The 27900-nt window shown below is 42.7% G+C and overlaps 1 protein-coding gene across 2 annotated transcripts; it reads right to left on the bottom strand.

Moving 5' to 3' along the window:
- Positions 1–187: 187 nt before the first annotated feature.
- SAMHD1 (SAM and HD domain containing deoxynucleoside triphosphate triphosphohydrolase 1) lies at positions 188–27900 on the bottom strand. Of its 2 annotated transcripts, none has more exons than XM_042801117.1 (16): positions 27704–27900; positions 27549–27615; positions 21391–21463; positions 20083–20243; positions 18384–18499; positions 17699–17769; positions 16500–16655; positions 14261–14361; positions 14048–14156; positions 13352–13443; positions 11902–12017; positions 9137–9276; positions 6235–6324; positions 4942–5046; positions 4395–4535; positions 188–2246 (listed from the first exon to the last, which is right to left on the bottom strand). In XM_042801117.1, exons 1-16 carry the CDS (start codon positions 27897–27899, stop codon positions 2124–2126), a joined length of 1857 nt encoding a protein of 618 aa, XP_042657051.1. In that variant the 5' UTR covers position 27900; the 3' UTR covers positions 188–2123. The 2 variants fall into 2 exon arrangements, with proteins under 2 accessions (XP_042657051.1, XP_032848849.2); XM_032992958.2 differs by having other exon boundaries at positions 4398–4535.

Genomic DNA, 27900 nt, shown 5'->3' with positions numbered 1-27900 from the left:
CCCCATGGTCCTTTACAGCTGAGCTGGCTCCCCTGCAGTTACCATTCACCCCGCACTTGAATAAACATAAATTAAGAAATCATCTCCTCAAGCTAGAAGATCTGTGCTTCCACAGAGCAGTGTTTGTCCTTTAGAAATGCATTTGGCTGTAAGACCTTTTTTAATAAAGCTCACACACTGCAACTCCTTAAAAGAATAGCAAAATCATTGTTTATAAATTTATTCTTAGTCCAGAGAGGCTCAGATTAACATGTTTGAGAAAAAGAAATGTTCTGTCTCAGAACTTAACATTAAGTACAATTTTTGCTTCAACATAAGCAAAAGGTATTTCCCAAGTATAAAGTGCACCTTTAATAGCAGATTCAAAACAAACCCAAGCAACAATAACAGAATTACATTGTTCTGAACAGTACTTGATTTTATGCAGATAAAGGAGATAAACGCCTTCATTCTATGATGTTGTTTCTTGAAGCATTGTAAGAAGTTCTTTAAAAGCTTTTGAAGAGGTCACAACCTCTTCTAATAGTTACCTGGTACACCTGCAGATCTGAAAGACTGTTAAAACAGCAGAGATTGCACCACATCACCTTTAGACACATAGGCACAGGTAGATAAGAAAGCAGCAGAGTGCAAAACAACTTCTGGTTATTTCAACCAATGAAATCTGAGTAAATACATGAACATTCTTTCTCTCTGCCTGACGGCTATCAGTTCCCATGATAAAAAGGGCACAGGAAACTTAGTCAGATATAAAGAGAGTTCTGCATTCTCTCACAGTGACTTCCCCTTGCGATAGTTTTCAGAAATTAACACCCACACTTGGCTGTCAAAACTGCATGCTGAACCTCTCCCATTTCAGATCTAAAAATCCAAAGCTCCTTCCAATTTCTGAGCATTACTAAACCTTTTATGTTGCGTTTTAAGTTTTGAGGGGGGGATTTTTCAACCTTTTAGGTTTTATTTAATGAAAGCAACCTGCTTATACCTGAGTAAAAGATGAGAGGAAAAAGGTCTTCCTCATTCACTTTTTCAACTGGACAGACATTCAGCAACACTCACTTTAGTACTGCCAGTAAGGGAAAAAATGTGAGAACCCTTATAGTTCTACAAGGGAGAGAAAAATCACACAGGAACAGCAATTTGAGATCCAGGAGAAGCAGGGAAGGGATACACAAATGGAAGAATTCCTGACGATCCTGTCTACCTAGTACAGTGTAATGCAGAAGCAAGGTGCACCTGGAAGGAAAAGCAGAGCCAGTGCAGCATCCTGCTGGGACTTGCTCACCATGCCAGGAACTGTGCGCGCGTTCGCCTGCCTTGACAAACGTTCAGGTAGCTCTGCTTTCCCACAAGCACTCAAACCAATGGAGGTTTTGAGCAATTTCTGCAGTTCAGCGTAACAGTAAAACATTCAGTGTATCAAAAATACACTATAAAACAATAAAAGGCTGCATGTCACTGCAATGCATTGTTACTTTAATAAAAATTGTGGTCACACTTCTAGAAAGAGGCCTGCATCTTTGTCGGCTTTCTGAATAACAGAAAAGTAATCTTTGGTTATTAAAAAGATTCCCCTCTCTCTTTCCCTTTTATTTTTTTAAAGTGAAACTTGTTTTGCTATTCTTGAAGATGCCATCTATGGTTATTTCAAAGTTCTACCTCACTATATTTATGATGCATACTTACTCCTCTTTTCCTTGGGTACTGGTGAAAAAAAAAAAAAAAAAATCCCAAAACCTGAACTGCAAGTTTTTCTGCTAGTTCATGCAATATCACAGTCCTCTTAAGAATTTATCAGGACTAGAAGGAACAGTAACATGTCTTCAGCACTTCTTGTAATAACAATGAATAGCAATTTTTAAAGTTGCTTGCTGCACAGTGTCAATACATTCAAAAATAAGTGAGAACTGATCTTTCTCTGCTGTAACAGATTGTTAATTTTTTTAAGTCCATTTGGAATATGCACTTTAAATACCTACATTAAAATATACCATACTGTAAAATGCATTACTGCATTGTTCCATAAATTCTTGCAGTCCATCCATCTGGCTTTTAAAACAGCTGCTGCTCAGGTTTACTCATCTTCTGAAGAAGCAGGCTGAATAGCGCCGGAAGGAAAAGTGTTACTTATCAAAAGGAAGCCTTTGTTTGCAACTGGATTCTGAAGCTGTCCTGCATTCATCATCTCTCACGCTATTCCAGCTTTTCTTCATTGGAGTTAGATGAGGGGCAACCACATCACTATCCTATTATTAAAAGTCAGAAAACATTAATAATAGTGCATTCACTTTTGCCTTCTATCCTAAAGCGGGGGAAAAGAAGCTCAGTATCAGACTTCATAGAAAAAAATAAATCCAAGGTCCTAGAAGCACTGTAAATCAACTGACATTGAAGGCTGTGCATCCCAGAGATGGAAACTGCTGTAGTCAGTGGCAGCATCTGGTAGGGAGAAAAAAAATCCCCCATATATCTGAGAGGCCTTCACCACTGGCAGTTCACCTCTTCCTAAATTATTGCCACCAAATCTAGGAAGACTGGCAGGCTTGTATTTTGGACTTTGGTATATGAACTGGAAACAATATTATAAGCATCTCCTCTAAATTCACCATGGCATCTCATTTAAAATTGTTGTGATCGACCAGCTGTAGGTGCTTGGATGTGCCTTTCACTGCCTTAAAAGTATATAATGTTGCTATAGTAACTGGTATGGTCTAAGGCAGTGGTGCTCACCCTTGTCAGATATATATGCTCATCTACTGCTCAGGCACTGCAAACACAGACAAGAGAGCAATAAACTTTCTAAGATTAGAAATAAACTGGTGCAAAACATGTTGCAGTGTTTTGGAACATGCCAAGGTCTGCGAGATGGATATGCCTGAACTAAAAGAATATGCTTATAGGCTACAGCCATACTCTACAAACTACAAGCAGAGAAAGCTTTTTGCTTGATCCTCTTGTAAAAAGCCCTTCTAACATTAACTGCTCTCAAAAGACAGATTCCAGAATTATGACATAAGAACAAGCCTTAAAACAAGTTAGTTGTGCCTACAGCTGTAGCCCCAGCATGTACGAACACTCATCTACCGAGTGGTCTTTCATTTTGGAGGATGTAGCTCTTCCCTTGAACAAGACTTGCAGGTGTCTCTAGCAAATAAGATGCAAAGTCAGGGATATTAACATACTTGCTGAAAAGGAAAAAAATACATGTTTCACAGAACAAACTGTTCATGATGCATTTCTTAAGCAATTTGGAGATTTTAATATAAGCACTTATTTTACTTTGAGGCTTGATCCCAGGCAGTGAAAAACATCTGGAAAAGTGTATGGAACTGAAGAAAGCTATTCTATTCCCCAATAGGACTATCAGACAAACAAAAGTGAAAGGCATCTATTAGGGGAGAAATGTAACAGCAGATTTGCCAGCACATCTATCAAACCTACCAATGCTTACAGCCTAGAAACTCAACAGCTCATGCACGTAGCAGAGTGGCTCCATTAGCATTTTCTATTGAGAAAAACTTACTTGATACAACCATAACTGCTTCCCTACAACAATGGATATACTGTAAGTGTCAGCACACAGTAATTTTTTTAGATGAAGGTGACCACCTTCCTGCAAGGGAGATGTGATGGGGATGGTGTACCACACATCACCAGTTTACAGCCATGATTGTTACAGGCTTCCCCACCACCTTTGGCAGGATGTATGGACTCAGGGTCTGGTTTAGAGTCTCCATTTTACTTGCCAGGGCAGCTCTGACGTGGTTCCCAACATAAAACAAAATACTAGAGCCATAACATACCCTCTTTCTTCCTCACAGCTGGAAACTTGTATGTTCTGAAAGTTGACAGAAAAGAGAAACACAGAGAACAGATAAGGCCTTGCAGGCAACTCAGACAGCAGACTAGTGTCCCAGCGAGCAGGGGTTTGCAATCTTGTTCCTGCAGGTATTTTCCACTCTAACACAGAGCTGACCATGAATCTCCTGGGGCAGAAGGGAGTTTAACAGCTGGTGAAGGAAGGAAGGAAAAGTGGGAAAGCCACAGAAGAACTGATCTGACCACTTCCCTAGATCTTTTAATCTCTCAGTGCTGTTTTAAGCCTTTGTATGCGGAAACCTGAATCCATGAAGCAGTGAGTGTCTCTGTAGATACTAACTTTGTTATAAAAACATGGCTTTTCAAATGACATAAGTTAAATCAGTGCAACTCCATCACTCTTTCAGTGAAACCAAAGCATGTCCAGGTGCGAGCCACAATAAAACCAGAAGCTAGGTTAGCAAGAAGTGGCTCTGCCACAAAGACAAGGCCCGCGTGACAAGTCCTTTAACGAAAGAACAAGCTTATAAACAAAGGTAAAGGCTCTAAGAACAAGAAAAATAACATGTGAATGTTACCTGTGGTTTGGTGAAATCCTTCTCTATACACCACTGAACAAAATACTGTTTTGCAGCTGAAACAATATCTGGATCCTGACTTTTGCAATAAACCCGGATAACCTGCTCTGCAAATGTCATGGGTAAAAGCTTTGAAACCTTTGGAATAAAAAAGAAGTAAGCCTTAGTAGTTCTTGGATTTAAGAGTACACTGAACTTCAATTTTTTCATCTGAATACAAATGGAAAGCAGTGAAAACCATCCCACTATAATCCATGAGTTTCAGCCAAATCAATTGTATTTTCTAAGACTCCCAGTGTATTCAAGTTAAATACTGTCCCTATGCAAAGGCTGTCAGGATTCCAGATTGACATAGTACAACACACACTGAAGACCTGCAACGACATGGATTCCACAGCCTTTCCAGAATTTCTGCAAGGACATGGATTCCACAACCTTTCCCCAATTCCTGCAAGAACTACCACGAAGGACTGTAATCACTTCCACCGCATCGGAAGTGAAGAAGATGCCCTTCAGAAGCCAGTGGAGGAAAATAAAAGACTACCTGTTCTTTACTGATCTTGACTGCCTTGGAAGGATCAGCCTTGCAATAGAAGAGAACATTATCAATGGGATTCTGTTCTTTCATTCCATAATCCATATTGATAACCTTGCATGTAAAAAAAGAAAATGGCATTTGTTAATGTTTGTCTTTACTTTTTTCACAATACATACAAAAGGATACATGCTATATTTCTGAAAATGACACTAATCAAATAGAACAGTAATTAACAAATGATTACTTAATAAAGCAATCTGGTATTTGCATTTTATATCTTTTCTTCCACCACCTTTCACTCTGAAGCTGCCAGGTGGATATTCACACGTACACTAACCAGCTCCTGGTTGCACTCTGAAACACTCCAGTTCAAACACTGGAAGCATGCCGGTCCCTTGCCAGCCCATGCCTCCCCACAACACACAACCTACAGAAGCAGCAGTAGAGCTTACAATTTTAAACATTAGGTTTAGACAACATTATTTACATATGCTTGGTACACCAACAGTTTTGCGACCAGCAGGGAGCACCCCACTTCCCCATGACTTCAATTTGTGTGACAAGGAAAGCACAGTCAACTACTTTAAAGCTAAGTAAACTGTTACAACTTTACTCAGCCTGAAGTGAATCTTCAACGCAAGGCTGCTCTAGACCTGATTTCTAAGGCTCTCTATGGAAAGCCATTTGTTAGCTCCTCCCACAATTAACCAAGAACAGGGATTAAGCTCTTTGATACTTGCAGACTGCTCAAGCTCTCTCCTCTGTCTCAGGCTCTCCGGACACCAAGCTGGGGCAGCAAGGTGCTTTATGCAGAAGACAAACCCCAGGCGTGACTGCCGTGCATTAGATGTGCAACACCAGAAGCCTGGCAGTCACTGTCCCTGTTACCCTCCCACTGGGGCCTGCAGTTTACTCACCTCCATAACCCGCAGCAGCGGTTCCTAGACTGATGACTGCAACACCCATATGCTAAAACCCAAAGGTATCCCTGCTGCTCATTTTCAGAGTGAGGACAGCCCTGGGAGAACACATTTGTCACCAGCAGAAGTGCCCCAGTGACAGCCCAGTGAAGCCTCTGTCCCCAGGCCCTCCCAACCACAGCAAACCTCCCAAGGGGGAAGCTTGTTGCTCTCAGAACCTTGAGCTGAACAATTTGGACAGCATTTATGAGGCAACCCTGTGGTTTTGGTTTTTCACTTTGCAAATGTATTGAAGCGTATCTCTAATTTTCACTGTGGTATACAAGGTCCTCTGTGATTGAGAATTTTTTACTCTGAACCCGCTCTGAGAGATATTTACATCAATTATGAAATCTTCAGCCTTTAGCTCCACATCTGGAGGATCCTTTTCTGGCTTGGAATTAGCAATGCTTTCTGCCAGGCTATTATTCTGAAAAGAGACAGTAATTCAGATTATATTTATGCACTGTCAAGTCTAGACCAGGGCAACAAAATTCATGATAGAATGTAGCACTGAACTAAAGCTTTAATTTCTTCATAGCTTCACAGACTCTTCTTTCAGAAATCTGTTTGTATGAATCCTTGTATACCTTAGCCATAAGTCTTCTACCAATTTTTAGGAACAACTGACAAGACCCAAATACTGCCAGCCTATGGAGGAAGAGTTTTATACCTGATAACAGGAAGAAGGGGGCGGGCAGCAGAGAGGAGGAGGGATCCAGGATGTCGAAGTCCCCATGAAAGCAGAAAATAAGTACCTTCATGAAACTGTTTTACTAATACAAACGCTTTGCAATTAAGTTCCCCAAATCTGAACACTCAATGTTTTTACTGAACTTTTTTTTTTTTTTTTGAAGGGCTGCAGGATGTCGCCCTCTAATAGAGCTTTTATATCTCTACACTGGAACATATAAAAAACCCCAAGAGATAGACAAGATCAGTAATGTCATTGATCACTATAAAAAACCCCAAACAAACAACAATAAAACAAACAAACAAACAAAAACCCAGAAGCAGCAAGGTCTTAGGCAAGCTTTGTAGGCGATGGTGATCTACTTCAACAACTGAAACCCAGAGGGGTGTTTTATCTGGTTTTGGACCTGAATATTTGGCAGAATATTCCCTGCTGATAGCTAGGCTAAAGACAAGCAGAGGAGCATGGTATGATGGAGAGTAGTTGTTCATGGAAATGTGTAAGTTCTCATCATAAGGCTGTGGCTGGGCAGGAGAAAGTTGCACCTGTTTACCTTTGTCCAGGGTTGCTATGTTGTGGGGAAGATGCAAGATTTGATGAAGCAAGATTTCCTGGGAGCAACTGAGACTCATGACAGAAAAGCTTCGAGGGCAGCACAGAGCATCAAGGAGATAGGTCCAGATGGGAAGGAATTCAACTAGAAGCAATTTTTTTTTTTTTTTTTGCTGCCAATTTGTGCATTGTAAAGATGGGGAGAATGTTAAGAAGAGCAGGGAATTACACACATTGCCAAGCTGAGGCACGTGTGGTTTGATGCAACTCAAGAAGCCAAGGAAAGGTTTAGACAGATCTAGAGGAAAGAATTGCCAGGAGGCAACAGGCAGTAGGCAGCCTGGTTTTATTTCTGTTCTGCATCAGCATGTATGTATGCCAGTGTTCTCCTTTTATTTGTTGTTGTTTGCTTGCCTTTTTTTTTTTTTTTATAAGTTCCCTCTTCAAGTTTGCATTAGCTGGAAACTTAGCTTTGAATTCAAGAGCTCTGGAGCTACTTGGGATGTTCCCCTGGCTCTGGCCAACTTGAGGATCACAAAACTGGACGGGGCTTTGAGCAACCTGATCTAGTTAAAGGTGTCCCTGCTCAGTGCAGGGGGGTTGGACTAGATGACCTTTAAAGGTCCCTTCCAACCCAAACCATTCCATGATTCTAAACATAACAGCACTGTGGTCTCCTAAGGAGCAGAACAGACACAGTTATGTCTTGTCTAGTCAGTGCTCGTCTCCATCATTTCAGAAGTTGAACCTCCAACACTCCTGCAACAGGCAACTCCTGCATCACAAGAAGAAAAATTCTTCCCTACTCCCTCAGCTGAGCATCAGAAGCTGCAAAGCGTTGGCTGGATATAATTATGGCATCAACAGTGATCCAGTCTCCCTTCAAAACAACACACTGGATATCCCAAGACTCAACGCCTCTGGCTGGATTTTTGAAGTAAGAGTTGTTCTGTCCATTAAACAAGCTTCTAAAAGGAACTGTTTAAAGGTGGAACTCATGCAATTCACTCTCCTCCCCTTCTTATTTGTTAGGCTATCCCAAATTCCTCAGAAGGGCAGACACATGACAATCAATGTACAACTGTTTCACGTTTTTCTTACTCCTATTTCCTCCTACTTTTTAAATACGTAATCTCTTAACACCACTTTTTCTTAGACAAAGAACACAAGCAAACCATCTCTTCAAGCAAAAAGATGAACAGAACAGTAAGACATCTAGTAGCTCTTCTCTAACCTTATTTTTAAAAAGAGCTGAATTATTTTTGTTAAGGCTTTCTAGACAGTCAGCCACTTCTAGAAATTTTGCATTGAAAATTCTGAGCATCATGGCTGAAGTTTAGAGATAATTGACTGATGATTTGATAACATGGTATAGCACATTACAAGAAAAGCTGAGCCATCTGAAGTAATGTCAGCTCTAATATAACATTATTTTGAAATAAGACAACAGTGGTTAAACCAATGTCTGATGAGTGCCTTGAAAAGCAAACACTGGAGAAAAAATACAAGCTCGCTTGTGCTAAGTATAGCATTTAATACCAAGAAATTCAGAAGTTATTTGTTCTCAAAGTAAAGCACACAAATTATAATTCAAAGGAAATGTGTTACTCATTATTTTGAAATTTTAATGAACACAAGATGATATTAATAGCCTTCTTAATCACTGGACTATAACAGCTTTTTATGCAATTTTGCATTTTTCAGAAAACAGATTTTTTCTGAATATATTTCTGTAATACTCAACTTCTGAATTACCACCTCTTGCCCTTCTTCTGGCTCTTTGTAGATAAAATTCCTCTCAGTTTCCTATAATGTGTTTCATGGCTCAGCTAAAGACAGGAGGAGAACTTCTGACTATTTTTGCAGTAACAGTTAAGCAAAAAATAAACCCCAAACAAACAAAACCCATAAGGAGATAGAGAAAAAAAGATGGTCAGCAACTTAGAGAATATTTTCACAGGGACAGAATTCAGAATCTTCCATCAGTGGACATTACCTTTACAATTTCCTTCATTGTCTCAGGTTGAGTCTCTCCTAAAAACTTGTATAATTCACGTCGTTCTATTTTATGCAAAATTTCCCGTGCCTCCTTCAGTTCTGGACGACTTGAGTGCAGAATTTCCAGGTAGATATTATCTGCCAAAGTTGCATTGATTTTTGTGAAGTATGTCACAATCCAGTGCCACGGCAAAATGCATGTACAGGGACAAAGGTTAAAGCAACAAGAAAAACTGCTGGCTCAGGAAAGACTCCCAGTTTCAGAGAATGACCAAACATACTAAGTCTGACAACTGAGAAGTCACAATATCATCTTGATTATCATCAGATTTGTAACAGATGTTGATGAAAAAATTAGCTCAATTCTTACCCTTGAAACAAGTTCTATTATTTCACTGAAAGTTGCTTCCTCTCCTTATTTAGCCAATCTTGTTCAGCAGAGTACCCTGAACCCCAGCACTGACTGACTCAGGGACAAAGGTGCTCTATATATCGTAAAAGAATAAAGTACTTCTGTTAAACCTTCAGAATTTCTCAGACTTTGGATGCTAACAACAAAGTCCCCCCTTCTGTCTTCACATAACAGTGAAGTACGTAGTGTGCTTCCCACCATCAATACAAGCTGCAAGACACAGGTTTCTTTTGATGTGGCTTTGGAGCAGAAAGGTTATTTTTGGCTGCCCTAAAGAGAGCGCTGCTGTCAGGATGCTGCTTGCCTGTCACAACCAATGCAGCTGCACTGTGTCTGCATTCCCTGTCAGAAATACCTAGGCAGCTTTGACATGTGCTGCAAGCATAGCTCTGCAATGCCCCACCCAGGATTGCAACAGGCTTAAGAATCTCCCAACACACTCCAAAAGCAAGCTATGAGACATGTACCAAAACACCTTCAACTGAGGGTTGTTTCTATGGACAAGTTTGATCAAAGTCAGAAACTTCTCCATGAAGAACAGACTAGGTCTCTTCAGATTGAGAGAAGAGATAACACAGGGGAAATAAGAAGCCCATGGACATATCCACTGTGCAAAAGCAGTAGTGACAAGGAGAGTTTTGCTGTCTCGTCCTTTACTAAAACTAGGATTTGCTGTCAAATCAGGAGGCAACAAATTAAAAGCTAGTGGTGGTTCTTCACCAATGACGGAAGAAAGCTAGGGAGATTTCTGCTGCAAAACCTCACAGTGGTTTATCATTGGCAAAGATTCAAGAAGCAGCTGGGCAGTTTCACAGGAGCATCACTCATCACAAACTACTGAAAACAAGCCTACCGCCCTCTCAGAAGTCCCCAAATTGCAACCACTGAAGGTAGGGAAGGAAACACCTTGGTTTAAGAGGAAAAGAACATACTCATCCTTCATGCTCCACAGTTAAATCTGATGTTGGCATATTCCTCACATCACTCTCTTCGCTGTTCAACTCTCCTTGTTGAACAGGACAGCCCCAGAAAGTAGCTCCTTGCTACAGCAGACTGTAAGAGGCAGGGGGACAGTTCTGGTTTCCTTGGCCTGAGCTGTGTTCCTCACCAGGCAGTTACAACAGGACTCCAGTGCTAACTTGTTAGCACGGTCGATCTTACAGACCAGCCAGCCCCCAAGGAACAGATCCTAGCTCATTAAAAACTTAATCTCAGTTCTTGCCTTTCTGCACAGCCTTCCACAGCCCAACAGTGCAAATCATGCTCTCCAACAGCTACTGTCCCCCAAAGCCAGGCCCTTCTTCCCTGGGGCAGAGGCATACAGAGTCAGAGGTGTCAGACAGCTCCTCATCTTAGCACTCTGTGGCAGCCCCTTCATCCACCTGACGCAGTGGGTCTGTATCAGGCTGAATGTTGCTGTGGCAGATGGAAGGATTGCACAGAGCTGGTAAGGGCATGCGCAGCACTGAACACTGACCAGAGGAATGCTGGTGTGCCTCACAATGAAAACCAGAAGAGGCAGACAAAACCAAGATGCCACAGTGGTGGGAAGCTGTGGAACTACATAACAGAGGACAAAACGCAACTCAACCAGTTTCTGTGACTTCAGTAATTTCTCTGTGTTTCCTCTTCACAGCACTGAGCCAGACCTTGAGAAATGGGAAAACATCACAAGTCTCTGCTCTTGTCTGCTTCACTCCCTAATTGTGCTGGAGTTCCCCGGCATGTCTTCAACCAGGCTGCTGCTCCAGGTGCTTGAGAACCTTTGCTTGAGCCTATGAGAGCCATTCTCTCAAGCTCTTATCCAAGCAACCAGAAACTTTCAGCAATAAACTAACTGTTCATATATTCTGATTTCTTCTATTTGCAAGCATAGTAGCAGTGTCTCAGGCAAATCAAATCAGACCCCATGAGAACCCTTTGAAACCTGACTTGGGGTTAGTTTCACACTACAACACACACACACACAGTAATTCTCTACTAGACACAGCTAGATGTTGTATCGCTCAGAGCTGACTGACTTGTGATGAGTGTAACAAACTCAGGGTACAGGCAGGACCTCCTGACAGCACTGCTTGCAATCTTAATTTGAATGTGTGAGGAACATAAAAAGTTGGTGCTTCTCTCCCTCCCTCAACATAAAAATAATTTAAACTAGAAGGTCTTGCTCTCCCAGCAAGATATGAGAGCACAGAGATTGGTCAGCCCAGGTCTGCCCCACCATCTGTGCACAAAAGCAGAAATTGAGAGTCCTAGTCATGGGCAAGGGCACACTGTGCCAACAGCTATAAACTCGACATTTCAACATGTACTCATGTTCTTTAAGAAAAAAACATTCTGAGAGCTCATACCAGTTAGCTTAGTGTAGGCTACCATGTCCTCCATTGCTGTAGAAATCTGGTATAGTTTTCCTCCAGAGCCTTCTATTTTAAAAAATTTGTCTGCTTTTTGAAAGGCTTCCGTAATCCTAGTATGAGACAAAATTAAAGACTTAAGGACAGCGTAATTTTGAAACACCTTACTGCTCGAGTCAAAAAAGAAATGCATTAGTATGTTATAAATAGAAGACAATAGATGAAACTGCATCCCAAGCACACAGCAGACCTTGATGGCACTGCAATATGTCCTATCTCCATGCTATCATTGCACATTTCACCAGAGTCTTTCCATTTACTGAAAACAGGTTCAGATCTGACAGTAACCTTCTTTCAAATGAGTAAACAAGTCCACTTTGTTCTGCTTCAGACTATGAGTTTAACATTGCTTAGACAATTACAGAACCCTGCAAGACAGTGACATGGTCACTCGGTTGCAATGAAGCTACCTCACAGATGAGCAGGTCTTCTTACAGACTCGATGCTCCAGGAGTTAACCAAGAGAATACAAAGTGTTGTAAAGGTAAAGCATCATCAACAGGTGGTATTTTCGGGTGGGAAAAAACTGATGTTCTAAAGATCACATTCTTCCAGAGTTCCCTGTACCTCATCATTTCCAGCTTGTATGCTCATTTGGAGAGGCTGCTATAACTATGGTAATCCAAGAACTAAATTTATTGCCTGTTTTATCCCTCACACATAGGTACTGTCAAACCTTAGCATTTTTAGCCTGAGTTTTAGAGGATCACTAAACCAGGAGCTGAAGTTTATGAAATGAAAGCAGTCATGAATCATTCTTGCACTGCATAATCCTCTATGTTCCTTTTTTCCAAACTTAGCAGATGGTTACTCAGCAGCCAAGATCCTAATGAAAAAATATTTGAGAATACCAGTTAATACTACAGGGAAACTTCTATGGACATCAACAAGAGAGGTAGAAAAGCATGTAGCCAGCGGAGTTGGTCCTGAACAATTCCTCCTGTGACATTACATAAACACAAAGTCAGACCTCAGCTGAGCTACAGTAAGCCTGCTCATTATTTTACTCTGTTAGTAACCTTGTTCTACTAACCAGCTGGTTTGAGTTAAGTGATCTCTAACTTGTAGATAAAGATATGACTTGAGCTGTCAGCAGTTAAAACAGCGTAAGCACACTCTGCCCCTATGCTTCCTCAGGGCTTTAGTAATTTTCCTCTAATTGAATATCCCATGGAAGAATGTTGTTGTCCTATTTTTATTCTTTTTTGTTAATTACAGCCTCTCTGACACTCTAAGCACTAAGCCTTGCCACAAGAATTTGGTTATATAGCCCAGTGGCTTTTATTGTATGTCACATGTTATTGATTATCTGAATATTCCAAACAGATATACAGTTTCAAGAATTTAAAAAAAACAGAATGCAAGAAAATGAAAGTATGATACTTGCATTATTTCAATGATGTTGCCAATCTTATGCTGGTATGCTCGCCGGTGCAGGCAATTCCGTGTGTGGAACATATCATACAAATTTCCAACTTCCTGAATAAAAAAAAAAAAAAAAAAAAATCATCTTTGACATTGTCTGATTTGGAAAACTAAAATAATCAATGAATCAAATTAGTTGTCTCCTTCCATTTGCAGCACAGAGCAGAATGGCTATTTTTCAGAATTTACAAATTTTGAAATGGACTCAGGCTGCTGTGGGAGATCAGAGACCTGACAGTGACCCCAGGAAGCCTGGGCAGAGAAGAGGACCTCTTGCTCCTTTAGCAGCCCCTCATCAAAGCCACATTCACCTCTTGCTCAGAAGACCTGGAGCAGGATCATGCACGACTAATGGGTTTGTAGAATCTCCCCTGGAAGGACCTGCCACAAGCCCTTTCAAACAGAGGCTTGCACTGTCCCTCCCTTCCTTAAACCAGTTGCTTCTGAGAACAGCTTTCAGAGCAGCAACTACTTCCTCCTCTTTTGGGCTAAAAAAAGTGTCCAGCAGGCAACCCCAGCATCCAGCTGCAATCCAGAGAGCAGCTGTACCATGCTGCCTGAGGCAGGCTTTGCTGTGCCCCACATGTTCCCAGTGTGCTGCCATATTTTGCATGCATTTTGCTGCTGCGCGTTCCCTCTGTTCACACACACTGCTTACCTTGTCACGGGTACAGATATGCTTCTGGTTTTTTACTTCACAGACTCGAGTGAATTTAAGTAACCGCTTATAATCAAAATTATTCTGGATTCCTAGGTGATGGCAATCCCTAAAAATGTTCCACACAGAGAGTGTTTAACAATGAGATCATACTTGTACATACAGTAGCACTGTTTCAGTAGGAATTAATAATAAAAACCGTAGGATTTGTACCTTGCGAAATAATCCCATTTGTCAACGTCAATACCATTTTTTTTGTTAGCCACTATCTCATACAGGAAACTTTTCTCCTTTTGTCGACCATGGTAGGGCCACTAACAACAGGGGAGCCGAGAAGAAAAAAAAATCAGAAACAGTAAGAAATTAAAGTATGCAAACAATGTCAAATCAAATTTTTAAAGACAGTGGGAATACACTGTGATTTTGCCTGTGATAAACATCCAACACTGAGGTAGCAAAGAACACAAAGACAGTAAGAGCTTTCAAAAGCTGCTGGGCATTAGAAATCCAGAGCTAGGGCCTAAGCAGCTGACTTCCCAGAGTATCAGGAAGAATAAAAATCATGCACACAAGTATTTCATATCCCACTCTACTAAAGCAAAGCCTGTGACTGTGAAGTGCCAAAAAACCCCAATGCAGCAACAAATTGGGGAAAAGGTTGGAATCATTTAATCCTTGGGGAATTAGTTAAACTCATAAACATTGTTGTCTTGCAGTCTTCTGCAATCAACTATACAACTTTATAGAACGGAGTTTTAAAACCATTATTTAGACGTTTTAAACAAAAATTGTTTAAATAGCCAGCTACTTAAATTCCTAATCCACAAGGGATAATTCAGCCATAAGGCAAACAGGAAATCAACAAAAAAATAGTAAGGTACAAGTTGCACACAAACATTCTTTTCTTGAAATTTTAACAATTCTTCAGCTAAACAAAAAATGCCATGAAGTGGCCTTGAAATTCTGAAGGCAGAAAACATTGTATACAAACAGATAAATGGCTTTCATGTTATCTGCTTTACAGAAATATTGAAATTGATATGAATAAGAATGGAAATGTGTGTAAGCAGCAGGAAGAAAGTACATTATAGATAAAAATATCCTGTGCTGATCACAAAGAGCTCTGCTACGGAAACAATGTTCAGGACAGTGTTTGTGGTTGATGCATAAACAACCTGTTGCTCATGTCAGGGCCAGAAGATCTGCAACGTGATAGCATCACAGCACAGACGCCTTATCAGCAGAGGAGCTTGTACTCTGATAAGACCACCACAGTACAAATGACTGCCCAGGGAAGATCCTCCAGCCTAACACCAGGAGGGTGGCAAGAAGGTTGCCAGATATCATGTACGATACTCCTTTTCCTGTTATCCTGCTGGAAAACAGGCGTAGAATCCAAACAAGGGAAAACAGACTTTGGGTAAGAACCTGGAACAAGATCAGTGGAAGTGTCAGGCAGCAAGATTTGTGTGCAAATGAGGGCAAGTGAGTAAAAATCAACTTGCAGACTTTGTAAATAAATATCCCCTTCCCATAAGATCTCAGACTGAATTTTATTATGCTAAGTTCCCTGTTTGTCATCAGAGTGATGGAGTACACGTGGTAGAACTACCCACTACTACAGCAGAAAATAATGGATAAGTGTTAACATTTGTGGGTGATTTGTTTGGGACAACATACAAATTCTGATTAGGACCAGACTGTTGTGACAGATCTCCCACTGATGGCTTCTTAATTCTGGTAGCAACTAAATGGGTGTCCTTGAAGAGATGACAAGAGCTGTAAAGTGAGGAGTGAGGACTTAATTCTTTCATAGAGTTGCAAGGATTAATGATCATGATCTCTTCTTTCTTTCCTCTTGAGGCAGCACATTTTTTCAAGTCTTATCCCTGCCTCTATGTTTGTTACTGCAAAAGATCCAAGCATTTTGCTGCTGTCAAAGCTGATGCTGCTCTGGCACTTGGGCCACACTTTGTATTGCTCATTGCCTCATCTCTGCCTGTTGTATCAGTTTGCCACCCTGAATTATCTTCATGTTTTCTTCATACAGCCACCTGAAAACACAACCTCCCATCACCACCACACCTTCAAGCATCCAATAAACAGGCTATTATCCCAACCTGGTCATTTAAGGTCTCCGTCAAAAAGTCAGTTACAGTGAATGAGGTTCACTAAATACAAATAACGTTCTTAAACTTTCCACTGATCTGAAGACTCTGAGGTAAGAACTTCTCAGGAAGATGTAAGCACAATAACTTAGTGAAGCTACCACCTCCTGCCAGCACTGTAAGAAAAACACTATACCGGACTAGCATCTTTTGTGACAGGATTCTCGGAATTTCATGGGGCTAAAAATAAATAATAAAACATAGAAGCAGCAAAAATTATCTACTCTTTCAGCAAAATTAAATACATTTATTGGGATAACCACAGGAGCAGTACATTGACTCACCGATTTTTCACACGCAGTTTCATCTATAGGCCCTCCTATCTGTTCCTTGATGAAGTCCATATCTTCTTCTAGGACAAGACCATATGACTTCATGACTTCTTCTAGTTTATTGGAAGTGATTAGGTGCTCAAACATTTCAACAGAAGCAGTTTCATGCTGTGAAAAAACCACCTCAACGTTACATTAAGAAGTTTAAGCATCTTTTCTGCAGTGTCACAGCTTTTCTCCTAACCCAGCAGCACTGCCTGGCAGGGCACCTGGGCACAGTGGTGTAAAAGTGCAGCACTTGGGTAATTCCCTATTCATTTTCTATCTAAGCAGGGAATCACCCGGTCTACAGAGTCCAGAAACACACTCTTCAGCACAGAGCTGTTAATTGTTTTAGCAAACAGCAGGAAGACAGTTACAATGCTAAAAGTCAAAATAACAAATTATGCTGTGCAGAGATTAACAAGTTTACTCATCTGATTTTGTTTAGCAATTACAAGCAGAGAGGCCTAACAGGATTGCATTCCATTTCATTCACAGCAAACAACCCTTGAAACTGTTCAAAGTTTCTGACAGTTTGAACTCTAAACACTGGATTAAATATCCTGGCCTTGAGCTAAAATCTTAAACTTGAAAGGACACTCCCGGTTGGTATTTTGCATCTGTAAAAGATATTCTGAAGAAAGCTCGCAATACACATTTTAAGGCACAATGCCGGCTTAAAATGATTAGTGCAGTCCTAATGAATTCTGCTTCTTCAGAGACACACTACAGGCATTGACAAGACTGAGACATTTCATTTCTCCTCTGTTACCCAGTGTGACGTCTGCAGGAAGAGGACACGTGTACACAAAAGGATCTCATGAAAGTACACAGTTGAAGAGCATTTGCACTTTATGAGAAGAGATGCTGGTAACAAACATCTGCCCTCACTTCTCCCCACCTCTTTCTGATTTGCTAGTAAGGGTGCATCTGCTCACGGCCATGCTAAGGGGGCTGACTTTCCCCAAACGGTTAAAGAGAACAACAAGAAAATCATCACAAGATTAGAAGACAATATTCTGGTTCTTAATTATGCCATCAAAATGATGCAGTAAGAAAAGGCTAGATGATCACTATATTCTCACAAGCACTGGCAGTCTTTAAAGATGAATTATTCTCTTTTTAAAAATTTCAGTTTTCTAATTTTACTTTAGTAGTAAAAAGCCTACCTTCCACTTCAAATCTGGACGAGTGAGTGGAATAAACCTTCCATCAAACATGTGTGAAAATGGCCCATGACCTTAAAAATAAAGATTACACAGGTTTAATTTGAGATGTGGTTGTCAATAAAAACATTTTGAGCAAGCTAAGGATCTAGATTCTCTTGTATATGACTTGATCTTGACATCATCTATAAGGAAGATTCAGCTAGAATGAGTACTTTCCTAAGACACCTTAAGTACTACTGCATTTAACATAGCCAGTTCCATTACCTACACCACAGGCAAGTCCTCCAGTAACATTGAGAACATTCATTACTCACTGTCAGCTCTAAAGAAAATAAGTAGCTATAAAATAATCAAAAATTTTTGAAAGGGCCACTAATTTTCACTCTGAAATGTTTTCAGACACCTGACGACATCACAGAAGGAATTGGACATTTCAGCCACTGAAGGGAGACCTCTAACCACCATACAGAAACAAGACAAAAACTAGTTAAGAGTGGCTACAGATTCATCAAGTGGAGTTGCCTCTGCAGATGTACTCCAGATCAAGCAGGAGCAGATAAATCTTGTCTCAGAATATGGCCATGAACTGAGCAGCCCAAAATAGGTCTCACATTCTGATCTCGCAGCCTGCTTTTCACCCAGGTTAGCTTTCAAAGAGCAACAAGCCATCTCAAGTACTGCTTACCCAAATCATGACAAAGACCAGCAATTTCTACACAGAGGATGTCTCGTTGGGTTATATCCAGTTCTGGTTGTCTCTCCTTCAGTGCACGAACGAGACATCCTGCTAGGTAGCCCACCCTGTAACAGGGGAGAGAAAAAAAAAAAAAAAGTGACCACAGTAGTGTTTTAGGCTGAACAGAAAGCAAAAAAGCATGAGATCTCATGCCCAAAACATGGAGACAGCAGCATCCTGCAGTATTTCATAATGCACAACCACAGAGTAACTGTGGAAGTGAACAGCAGGGCATTACTGACAGCGTGCATCTTGAAGCACCACAGCTTACATACACATCACCCTTTGACTTCCAGTCAGTGCAACTGCAAAGGCCCACAACAGTCACCGAAACATTTTGTTCCTCTTTAAAATTGCTATTTTAACAATAGTTTATGACAATTATTTCTCTTCCTTTCATTCATTTTAGATTCAACATTTAATTTCACCGAATGGGACCCTCTGTTCTCATGATATGAAATCAGCCGGAGCAAACTTACGGCCCATACTCCTATAAACTTTTACAAGCTCTACACAAACTTTCTTTTCTACCTGGCTCAATAGTCCCCCCCTTGCAGAACATCTTAAAGCAAGACTGTTTTATATGATGAGGTAGTATCTTTTATTAGACCAAATTCTGCTGTTTTGTGGTTTTTTTACTAGACTAATAAGCACACAATGCTCACTTCTATTTCAACACTGTAGAAATCTTCAAAATTATACAGAAGTTGAGAACAACTGCTCTAAGTTTAACTACATAGATTAATTGAACTGTTTAAAAGAAAAAGTTGTTGATACCACTGGAGTTTTCAGACTCCTGTTGTTAAAGCTTTGTTTATACCCCCCACATTTTTGTCTTTTTGGGTTTACCAAATGTAATCAATTCTACCTTGCCTCACTGATTTGACCCTTTTACAATAGCCATTGGATTCTTTGCAGTGTCATGGAGCAGGGGTAGAAGCCAGACTTACTCCACAATATTTCAACACTAACAAAAGCAACTTTAGGCTGGCCAGATCACCTGAATAAAAACCACTGCCTAGTTTAATTTCTCTGCACATTTAATAACTTTAAAACAAGCTTAAATTTGTCATTAGTCAGCTTTTCTGTGGAGTGTAAACAACCTAGCAACACTCTGGGAATCCTGATCTCCATCTTCTGTTTTTGTTTAACTTATACTACAGCTAACAGCCTGACAACCTGCCATCCATTGCATAAATGCAAACATTAGAGGTAAAATGGGTTGTAGCTGTACTAGACAATACAAGGGGGATTACAAGTGTCTGGCAAGTCATTAATAGCAGCCTGGATACACTTCCCAGGTTTTGAAACTCAATTTTGATCAGGGAGAACATAAAATACTCACAGTTTTTAATTAACATTATTCTTAGAAGAAGGGGCCAGGGAAGAAACCTAACATTGATCCATCTTGCAGGTAACTTTATCTGTCTTTATTGAATGAAGTTCAAGGGAACAGCCCATAATCACACAGGATATCCCAGAACATTTATGAGACCAAAATAATTTGTGAGTCCAGAAATGCCACCACAGCAGTTTCCACCAATGCTCAAAGACAATGATGCCTCTTGGCTGGCACTCCACATTAGTGGAACCAAACTCAGGGAAATCCAAATGCTAGATATATGCCCACAAGACAACATCACCTTACCCTATAGAGTGTTCAAAGCGGTTGTGAGAGGCTCCTGGAAAAACAAAGTAAGTGCCACCCAGCTGCTTAATGTATCTGAGGCGCTGAAACTGAGGTGTGTCAATGATACGAACAAGAAGGGGATGTATTTCAATGTGTCCATGAATTGGATCATTAAAAACCTGCAAAAGCCAAACAACAATGTAAATAACATTTAAAATTTTACTTTGAAAAGAAACAGGCACCAAGGTAAAGGATATCTAGAAATGTCAGGTATTTGGTGGGAGAGGGTGTTTGTTTTGTTTTCTCCTGTAAAACAGCCATATCCTGCTTACCTTCTATCAACATTTATCTTGAAGAACTACTTAAGTGTAACATCAAAAAAGACAAAGCTGCCTATTTCAGAGAGCAAGAGAACTGAAGTCAAAAGCTCTAAAAAAAATGTTATCAGCACCTGTGGAATTCCAAAACTTAACACTTGAGAAAACCACTGTCTTTATTAATCTGCTATTCCAGTTAAAGCAGGATACCGCAATACATGCCTGAGATACCCAGTAAGAAGTGTTTCATTAACATTGTGATGTTTTTAAATCAAGTGAAATTTTGCAGAGTGGAAATTATAATTCTTACATTTTTCATAAAATAAAATGCAAAACCCAAGGTAACTGAAATATGAAAGAACTACTCCCTGATCATTCCTAAGCAGGTATTTGAAGAGACATGTGAGTAACTACAGTGATTTACTAGAGAATATAAACATACGCATTTAATCCTTGCCTCAAAACAGCAGATAAAACCATTTAATCACAGACATATCTTGGTAAAGTACTGAGGCAAAAAAGGTTTTTCTGTGTTCTCTCTACTCTTGGTCACTGAGCTGACAGGGCTCTAGGAGATGTGCAGACTACTAAGGAATGTATACAGCCCTGGCCTGAGTTAAACCACTGTGAGAAAATGTTGGACAAGGCCTGGGGCTAAACTTATGAAAAAAAAAAAAGAAAAAAACAAGGGGAGGCTCTACACAGAAAGATGTGAAAGGGGAGCTTCTCCACACATTTCAAACAGCTCATCTGCTCATTCAATCTCTCACAACCGCCAAGTGCCCACATAAACCTCTTAGCTGATGATTTTAACAATTTTTCTGGTTAATGTGGTGTTTCAAAGACCACCCACTACCAAGGGGAAGGGCTCAGTTTGCCGCTCTGCAAAGGAAAGGCACTACTGCAGCACCAGCTGGCACCATCTAGACAAAAGGAGGGGAGGCAGAGGGACAGGGAGAGAGACAAGGCCATGGAAGCAGTGTCCTCCTGATGTGGCGCTTGGGGCTACCTTCATCACGTCCACGTGATGCTGTCTCAGTTTGTTCAGGCAGGCCAGCACTTTCAGTCTCTCAGCTGGGAGGCTAGAAAGGAAAAAAAAAAAGACATCGAGAGCAAACTTTGCAACGCATTTCCCTTTACAGTTTGCATTACATACAGAATTACTTGTGCAAGTTCATGTTACTGTGATATTAACTCTTTGCCCTGGGTTTGAGTGGCAGGGGTTTGTGGTAGCAGAGGAAGGGGCTACAGTGGTGGTCCCTTGTAAGAAGCTTCTCAAAGCTCCCTGGGCTCCAAGTCAGACCTGACTTTGCACCAAGGCCAAGACAATTAGCAGTAACATATTTAAAAATGGGACCTGGGAGGAAGGGTTGGTATTGTGAGAAGGAGTTGCAACACCTGTGTGAACACCAAGTCAGTGGAAGAATGGAAGAGTTAAGGAGGGGAGGTGCACCAGTGCAGAGCCCCAATCACCACCCATGGAGGTTTACAGTGGAGCAGATGTCGATCTGCAGCCTGTGGAAGAGCCAACATCGGAGGAGGTGACTGAACCTGAAGGAGGCCAGGACTCTGTGGGAAGAAGCAGCCTCAGCTGTTGTAGTTCAGTGCTGGGAGGACTGCAACACGCAGGGGTGACCCACACCAGAGCAGGTCAGGCAATGCTGCAGCCTGTGGGAGGGACTCAAGTTGGAGAAAGTTTGTGGAAAACTGTCTCCTCTGAGAGAGGGACCATGCAGGAGCAGGGGGAGAACACCAGAAGTGTCATCATGTCCTGTCCCATCCCTCCCCAGGACGGAAGACACGGCAGCACTGACTGCACCCCCCATTCCCTGCACCCTGAGCTGCTGGGAGGAGAGAAAGTAGAGATATCAGGAGCAGAGAAGGGAGCCCAGGAAGAAGGGAGAGGTGGGGGAAGGTGTTTTTAAGATGGAGTAATGCTTCTCACTGTCCTAGTCTGCCTGTTAAGTATTGTTGTTGCTAAGTGCCTGCATTGAATTTATGTTCTTTTATTCTTCCCCAAACAAGTCTGTCTTTTGCCTGTGACCATAATGCGTGAGCCATCCCTCCCTGGTCTTATCTCAATTCCTGAGGCTTTTGCTTCATCATCTTCTTCCCAGTGCTGGGGGCGGCGGGGGGAACAATACTATAAAATGTCAACTATTAGCAAAAAATACTGCTTGATGTACTACATATTTTCATCCAAATCATTTAATAATTCACAATCTATAAAATATTGTCTGAGCTGCTGGTGAGCAGTTTTTGTCTTAACCACTTAGTATCCCTTTTCCTAACAGGCTGCAGCCTCTGCAGCTCACAGACTATCACAAATCTTTAGCTGTCTCCACCTGCCAGCAGTGGTGGTGCTCAGACCAGCATGTTACTTCACATCCCAAGCAGCTCAGTCTGTAGGAACAGTCACAAACTCCCAGATACTTACAAGAGTGTTCCTGAAAGAGCCCACTATTTACATGGCAACAGAAGGCAGCTAACACAGAGACAAGAGGAGGAACACCTGCATCTGCCTGTTCTTCTTGCTCTCTGTTAAGAGAACTGTGGCATGGTAGAAGAGCCAAGAAACACTTCTGTGGCCAGCAAACCAGAAGTTTGCACACACCTATCCTTACACTCCGAGGAAAAGCATCTGCAACTGCTCTTTAAGGTCTGTCTTGAAAATGGGACTGCTTATAAGAAACACATAACCTTTCCGATCACAGGTATGGCTAGCTCGGGCAGGACCAGTGCTTGGGCTGGTAACCAAGCACCTCCATCACCACCCTCAGAAACAGTTCAGGGACAGCAAAGTCAGAAGCGATCTGCTTACAGCCATCTACGTTCATTTGATTCCTGTGAAGAAGTTCTCTCTCAACACACTTACCTAACATGCAGAACCACACCTGGACTAGAGCATCCTTGCTCCAGCAGACTTGAAAAATTAACACCCAAAGTTGATGTACTGAGATGAGCCCCACATTCTTAATTGCAGCTGAGGCCTTCAGTGGGTTATCATTTCAAAGTATGCTAGTAATGGAGCTCAAACATCACAGGCGTGTTTTTGAATGAGCTGTAATGCTGCAGGAGGTACAGCAGCACCACCATATAGTCATGTAGTAGACCTCAGGTAACAATTGCCCTAAAAGATACTGCGAGTCACACAAAGTACTTGAGGTAGGACTTCATGTCATTTTTGAGAAGATAAGTGTTGTAATGTAACCCCAGCTGACAACTAAACTAGGCCCAAATGCATGCTTGACTTTTCTACCTCCTCTCTGTGAGTGGCACAGGGGGATGAGGAAGGGGGTCGGAGTCAATTCGTAACACTTTGTCTCTGCTTATGATGAAAAGGAAGATAACAAAATGAGAGAGAAATAAAAGCCAAGACAGACAAGTGATGCACAGTGCAACTGCTCACCACCCAGCCAGTCCCTGAGCAGCAATCCTCCCTCCCAGCCAACTCCCCGCTGTTCATACACAGGGCATGATGTTCTATGGTATGGAACAGCCCTCTGGCTAGTTCGGGTCAGCTCTCCTGCTCATTCTCCCTCCCAGCTTCGTGTGAACCTCCTTGCTGGCAGAACATGGGGAAACTGAAGAATCCTTGACTTGGGATAATCACTATTTAGCAACAACTAAAATATGAGAATAATGTTGATAACACACTGATACTAAATCCAAAACACAGCACTCTATCAACAACTAGGAAGAAAATTATCCCTATCCCACCCGCACCCAGGACAGTGAGGCAGTACAAAGAAACACCCAGCATTAAGCAAGGGACAGCACTGCTGAATACAGGGCACAGCCTGTTGGTTTGAAGGACTTGATTGTACTTCTGAATGCCACAAAAACTCAGGAGTGCAGAGAAAATTAACTGGAAAATAGCCAGGTACATAAGGAGGAAGGCGTGTGGGTGCCTACCATCTTGAGAAATTACCAGTGACTGCAAATACAGGAATAGCAGAGAAATGACAGCTCTGTACTACTGACAGTACAGTTTACTATACAACTAACCTATGCAAACATTGTCCACAAAGACCATAACCTAAGGTGTTTCTTTGTTCCAGAAACTCAACTCAAGCAGGGCTAAATTAAAGACAGCTCTCTGCACTGTATGTTACATCTGCTGGAGTCACTCCTGGGATGGATCAGTGCTGCACACAGATGAGAGAGCAGCAAAAGGAATAGGCCCGACCAGGGAAGCTGGGAAGTCCCCGCCTGACACACCACCCCAGTGTGCATGGCTTGTCATCTTGCCCTGCCTCCAGGAATGCTTAACCTGGGTTTGGCCTTCTGATGACAAGGCATGCTGATAATGCAGTCCTGGGGTGACTGATCAGCTCAATGTCGCACGCCACAGAGCTCTCTATCCTTCTTCAGATAGAAAACAACAGAACCTGGTAAGAGTGCCTCAGCCAAGATATTACACACAAATCACGTGTTAGTACTGCAGTCTTCCGGGGCTCTGCAGGCATAGTTCCTCCAACAGCCAAAGAAGCAATACTGCCTGCTGTCTTTGAAAGGGTGAGAACTGACACTTCCCCATCCACTCCCCTCTACCCCTCTCTGCTTTGTCCCCACCCTCCCTCATGCCACAGGTGACAAGGATGAGAAAATCCTTTTCCTGCACCTATTAGGAACTTAATTATTTCAGAGAGGTCAGCCAGGCAGCCCTACTCATCATCTGTATTTAGCATGCAGTATGCCATACACCACACAAAACATCCACTTCCATGAACACAAAAACACATGGAAAACCCACAGCACTGCTTCCAGGCCCCTGTCATCCCAAGCTCTCCCCACTGAATGTCCAGGAATGGCAGGGAACTAGATATACACATTCATTACCAGCCTGTCACAGAGAAATGATGAAAGTTACTGTAGGACACAGCATGCAGTGGAAAGATGCACGCAAAAGGATCATTCTTTAGTGCAAAGCTGAGATGTTATAAAAAAGCAAGAAGGCTCTAGCAATTTCTCATCCAACTCACATAATTTTCAGCTTGACCGAAACAAAACATCAGATCTCACCAAAGGAAACACCTTATAAAAGAAAATCCACAAGCATGTCATTCCATACCCCCAGCACCATCCACTCTCCCTACCAACTGAGAGCTCCTCACAGCCATTTGACTCCACCGCCCGTATCACACGCTTGGCTACCCCATCTTGCCTGCCTACATTCAGCACTAACGGAGCCTCACCTACAAGTTTCTAACCACCCACAGAGTAGCCTGCAGATGTCCAGTGCATCCAAACATCCATATGGGCACATGATGCCAGGCAGTCGGCGAGGTACTGAAAGCAACCTGCCTCCTGATAGTCTCTAAACAGAAACTATACATCTACTTGTTATTTCAATTAGACAATTACCTTATGCTTCAGAAACAAATAAGGCCTTTAGCTGCCTTCCTCATGATATCACACCATTCCTACCTGCACAGCTGCAGTTAAAATCCTGCTTAAAAAAAACAAACCATTTTAATGACTTCTGCCAACACCTTGCATCCTCCAAAGTGCAACCCTTCTGCCTTGTCATTCTTGAGTCACACCAGCTTTTCTTTCTCTACCGATGGCCACACCCAGACACCTGCTCTTTCAACTCACCCTTCTCAAGTTGGGAGAGCAGCCAGGATGTCTCAACATAATAGAGATGGGACCCTTTGTCCTCAGCATGATGGTAGCTCTGATAAGTTTTCAGCCAAGGAGCCAGCCTGCACACAAAGGTACTCAAAAACCCCATCAGACAAGCACAGTTCTGCACTCGTGAACACCTGCCAGATAACCACACTCCAAACTGCCTTAGGTCTACAAACCACAACATTAGCAAATAGCTTGAGCGGAACAGTTGGGTTTTGGGAGAAATTTGGAGGAAACAGAAGCACCAAGGTTAGCAAAGGAGTAAAAGACATTCAGAGATTTAAAAGCTCCAGGAAGCATGTGGTGAGCAAGCAGGCTCACATCCCAGGAGAGGTGAGCAAAACTGACCCCAGTGGGGCAGAGAAGGGGCAGCAGGAGCCCTTCAGACACATAGAGTGACAGGATACATTTATACTCTCTTCTGTTTCAGAAGAGCAAGGAAGTATATGTACCATCAGAAAAATTACAAGCTTTTTGGGAACAGTCATTTACCTCGCTGCTGGGAACAATCTTTTACAGGCTTACGACAGCATTCAGTTTTCCTGTGCTCCTGACAGGTGACTGCTACTGAGCTAGGAGTAAGACTTTGCCAGACTGCCTGTGCCACACAGCCAAGTGCTGTGGCAGTTCATGGTGGCCTCTGAACTCCTCCACTTACCCACAGGACAAGATTCTGTCAGGACACACAAAAAAAGTCTTTTTTTCCATTACAGTCCACCATATTGTAGGAGGCCCAACAAAGAGCAAAGTCCCAGCAACTGTTGCAAGATGAAAATTTCAAGGTCAGGGGTTTGTCTCGGGGAGATGGGTGAAATCCAGCCTCCACAAAGCAGCACCTACTCACTATTTTAAAAATTGTTACTACTGTTGTTACTGGAATCAGAAAAGCATTTACCTTAGGCTGAGAAGAAAGTTCTCATCAAAATCCCTGGAGTTTGCACTGGTGTTCCTATTAACACTTAAAATGTTATTGTGGTAATAGTGGTATTTTCATCAAAGCTTTCCTTTGCTTCTCACAATTACTGTGCAACTAGCTTCCACGCTCTGGATGGTGCTGGCTGTGTTGGGATCAGTAGGGGAACTGGTAAAACTGTTCTGGAGGATCCAAGATCAGCCACACAGATCCCGTTCCACCACATAGACCTCCCCCCTCTGACTGTCCTTACATCCAAGCTCTGGGGCATCTGGGGGTGAAATGGGACAAAGCCTTCCTGTTCAGTAAGGAAACGTCTTCCTCCCAGAGTTTGCTATTGCAGACAGGGCCTTGCGAGGCAGGGACTCGCCCGCATCAGCTTCTGCGACTCGCACACCCTGCAGGGACCTCACCGCGGTGAAGCCCCTCGTTAAACATCCTCCTCCTGTTTTAAAGGAGAAACTGCTCCCGAGGGCGATGGGACCTCCCCAGGGGCCGGCCACAGCACCGGAGGACGGGGGGCTCACCCACACAGGGCACAGGCCACCTCACGGGGCCGAGAGCCCCGGCTGCCGCCCACCCCGCCCAGGCCCGCGGCGGCCCGCGCCCGCGGCTCTCACCAGACGCGGGTGACTTCGAGGGCGCAGGCCGGCAGGTCCAGCAGCATGCTCCCGGTAACTCCGCTCTCTGCGGGGGCAAGCACAGCGTCAGCGGCGGGGGCCCGGCTGCCCCGAGGGGCCGCCCGGCCCCGGCCCCGGCCCCGGCCCGCCGTTACCTCGGAAGCGGCGCAGCAGGCTGGGCTCGCCCACGCCGCAGCGCGAGAGGTGCCGGCAGAGCCGCTCCGTGTCCCACAGCCGCGGGTCGCAGCGGCCGCCCTCCCCCTCCGCCGCGGGGTCCTCAGGGGACGCCTCGCGCCGCGCCCGCTTGGCGGGAGCCGCGCGCCAGCCCGCCGCCGCCGCCGGGCTCCCCATC

Source organism: Tyto alba, unplaced genomic scaffold, assembly GCF_018691265.1.
Source record: "Tyto alba isolate M040663 unplaced genomic scaffold, T.alba_DEE_v4.0 Super-Scaffold_33, whole genome shotgun sequence".
Taxonomy (NCBI): domain Eukaryota; kingdom Metazoa; phylum Chordata; class Aves; order Strigiformes; family Tytonidae; genus Tyto; species Tyto alba.
Note: the sequence above shows the minus strand (reverse complement) of the source record. Positions and strands in the feature narration are given on the sequence as shown.

What these genes read in the sequence shown, in the direction of transcription:
- SAMHD1 (XM_042801117.1), bottom strand. Translation starts at nt 27,899, where the DNA reads ATGGGGAGCCCGGCGGCGGCGGCGGGCTGGCGCGCGGCTCCCGCCAAG. An exon ending in CAATGAAGGAAATTGTAAAG is followed by an intron (nt 6,325 to 9,136) that starts GTAATGTCCACT and finishes GTCTCTTTTCAG; the next exon opens with AATAATAGCCTGGCAGAAAG. An exon ending in TCAAGATCAGTAAAGAACAG is followed by an intron (nt 4,536 to 4,941) that starts GTAGTCTTTTAT and finishes TTTATTCCAAAG; the next exon opens with GTTTCAAAGCTTTTACCCAT.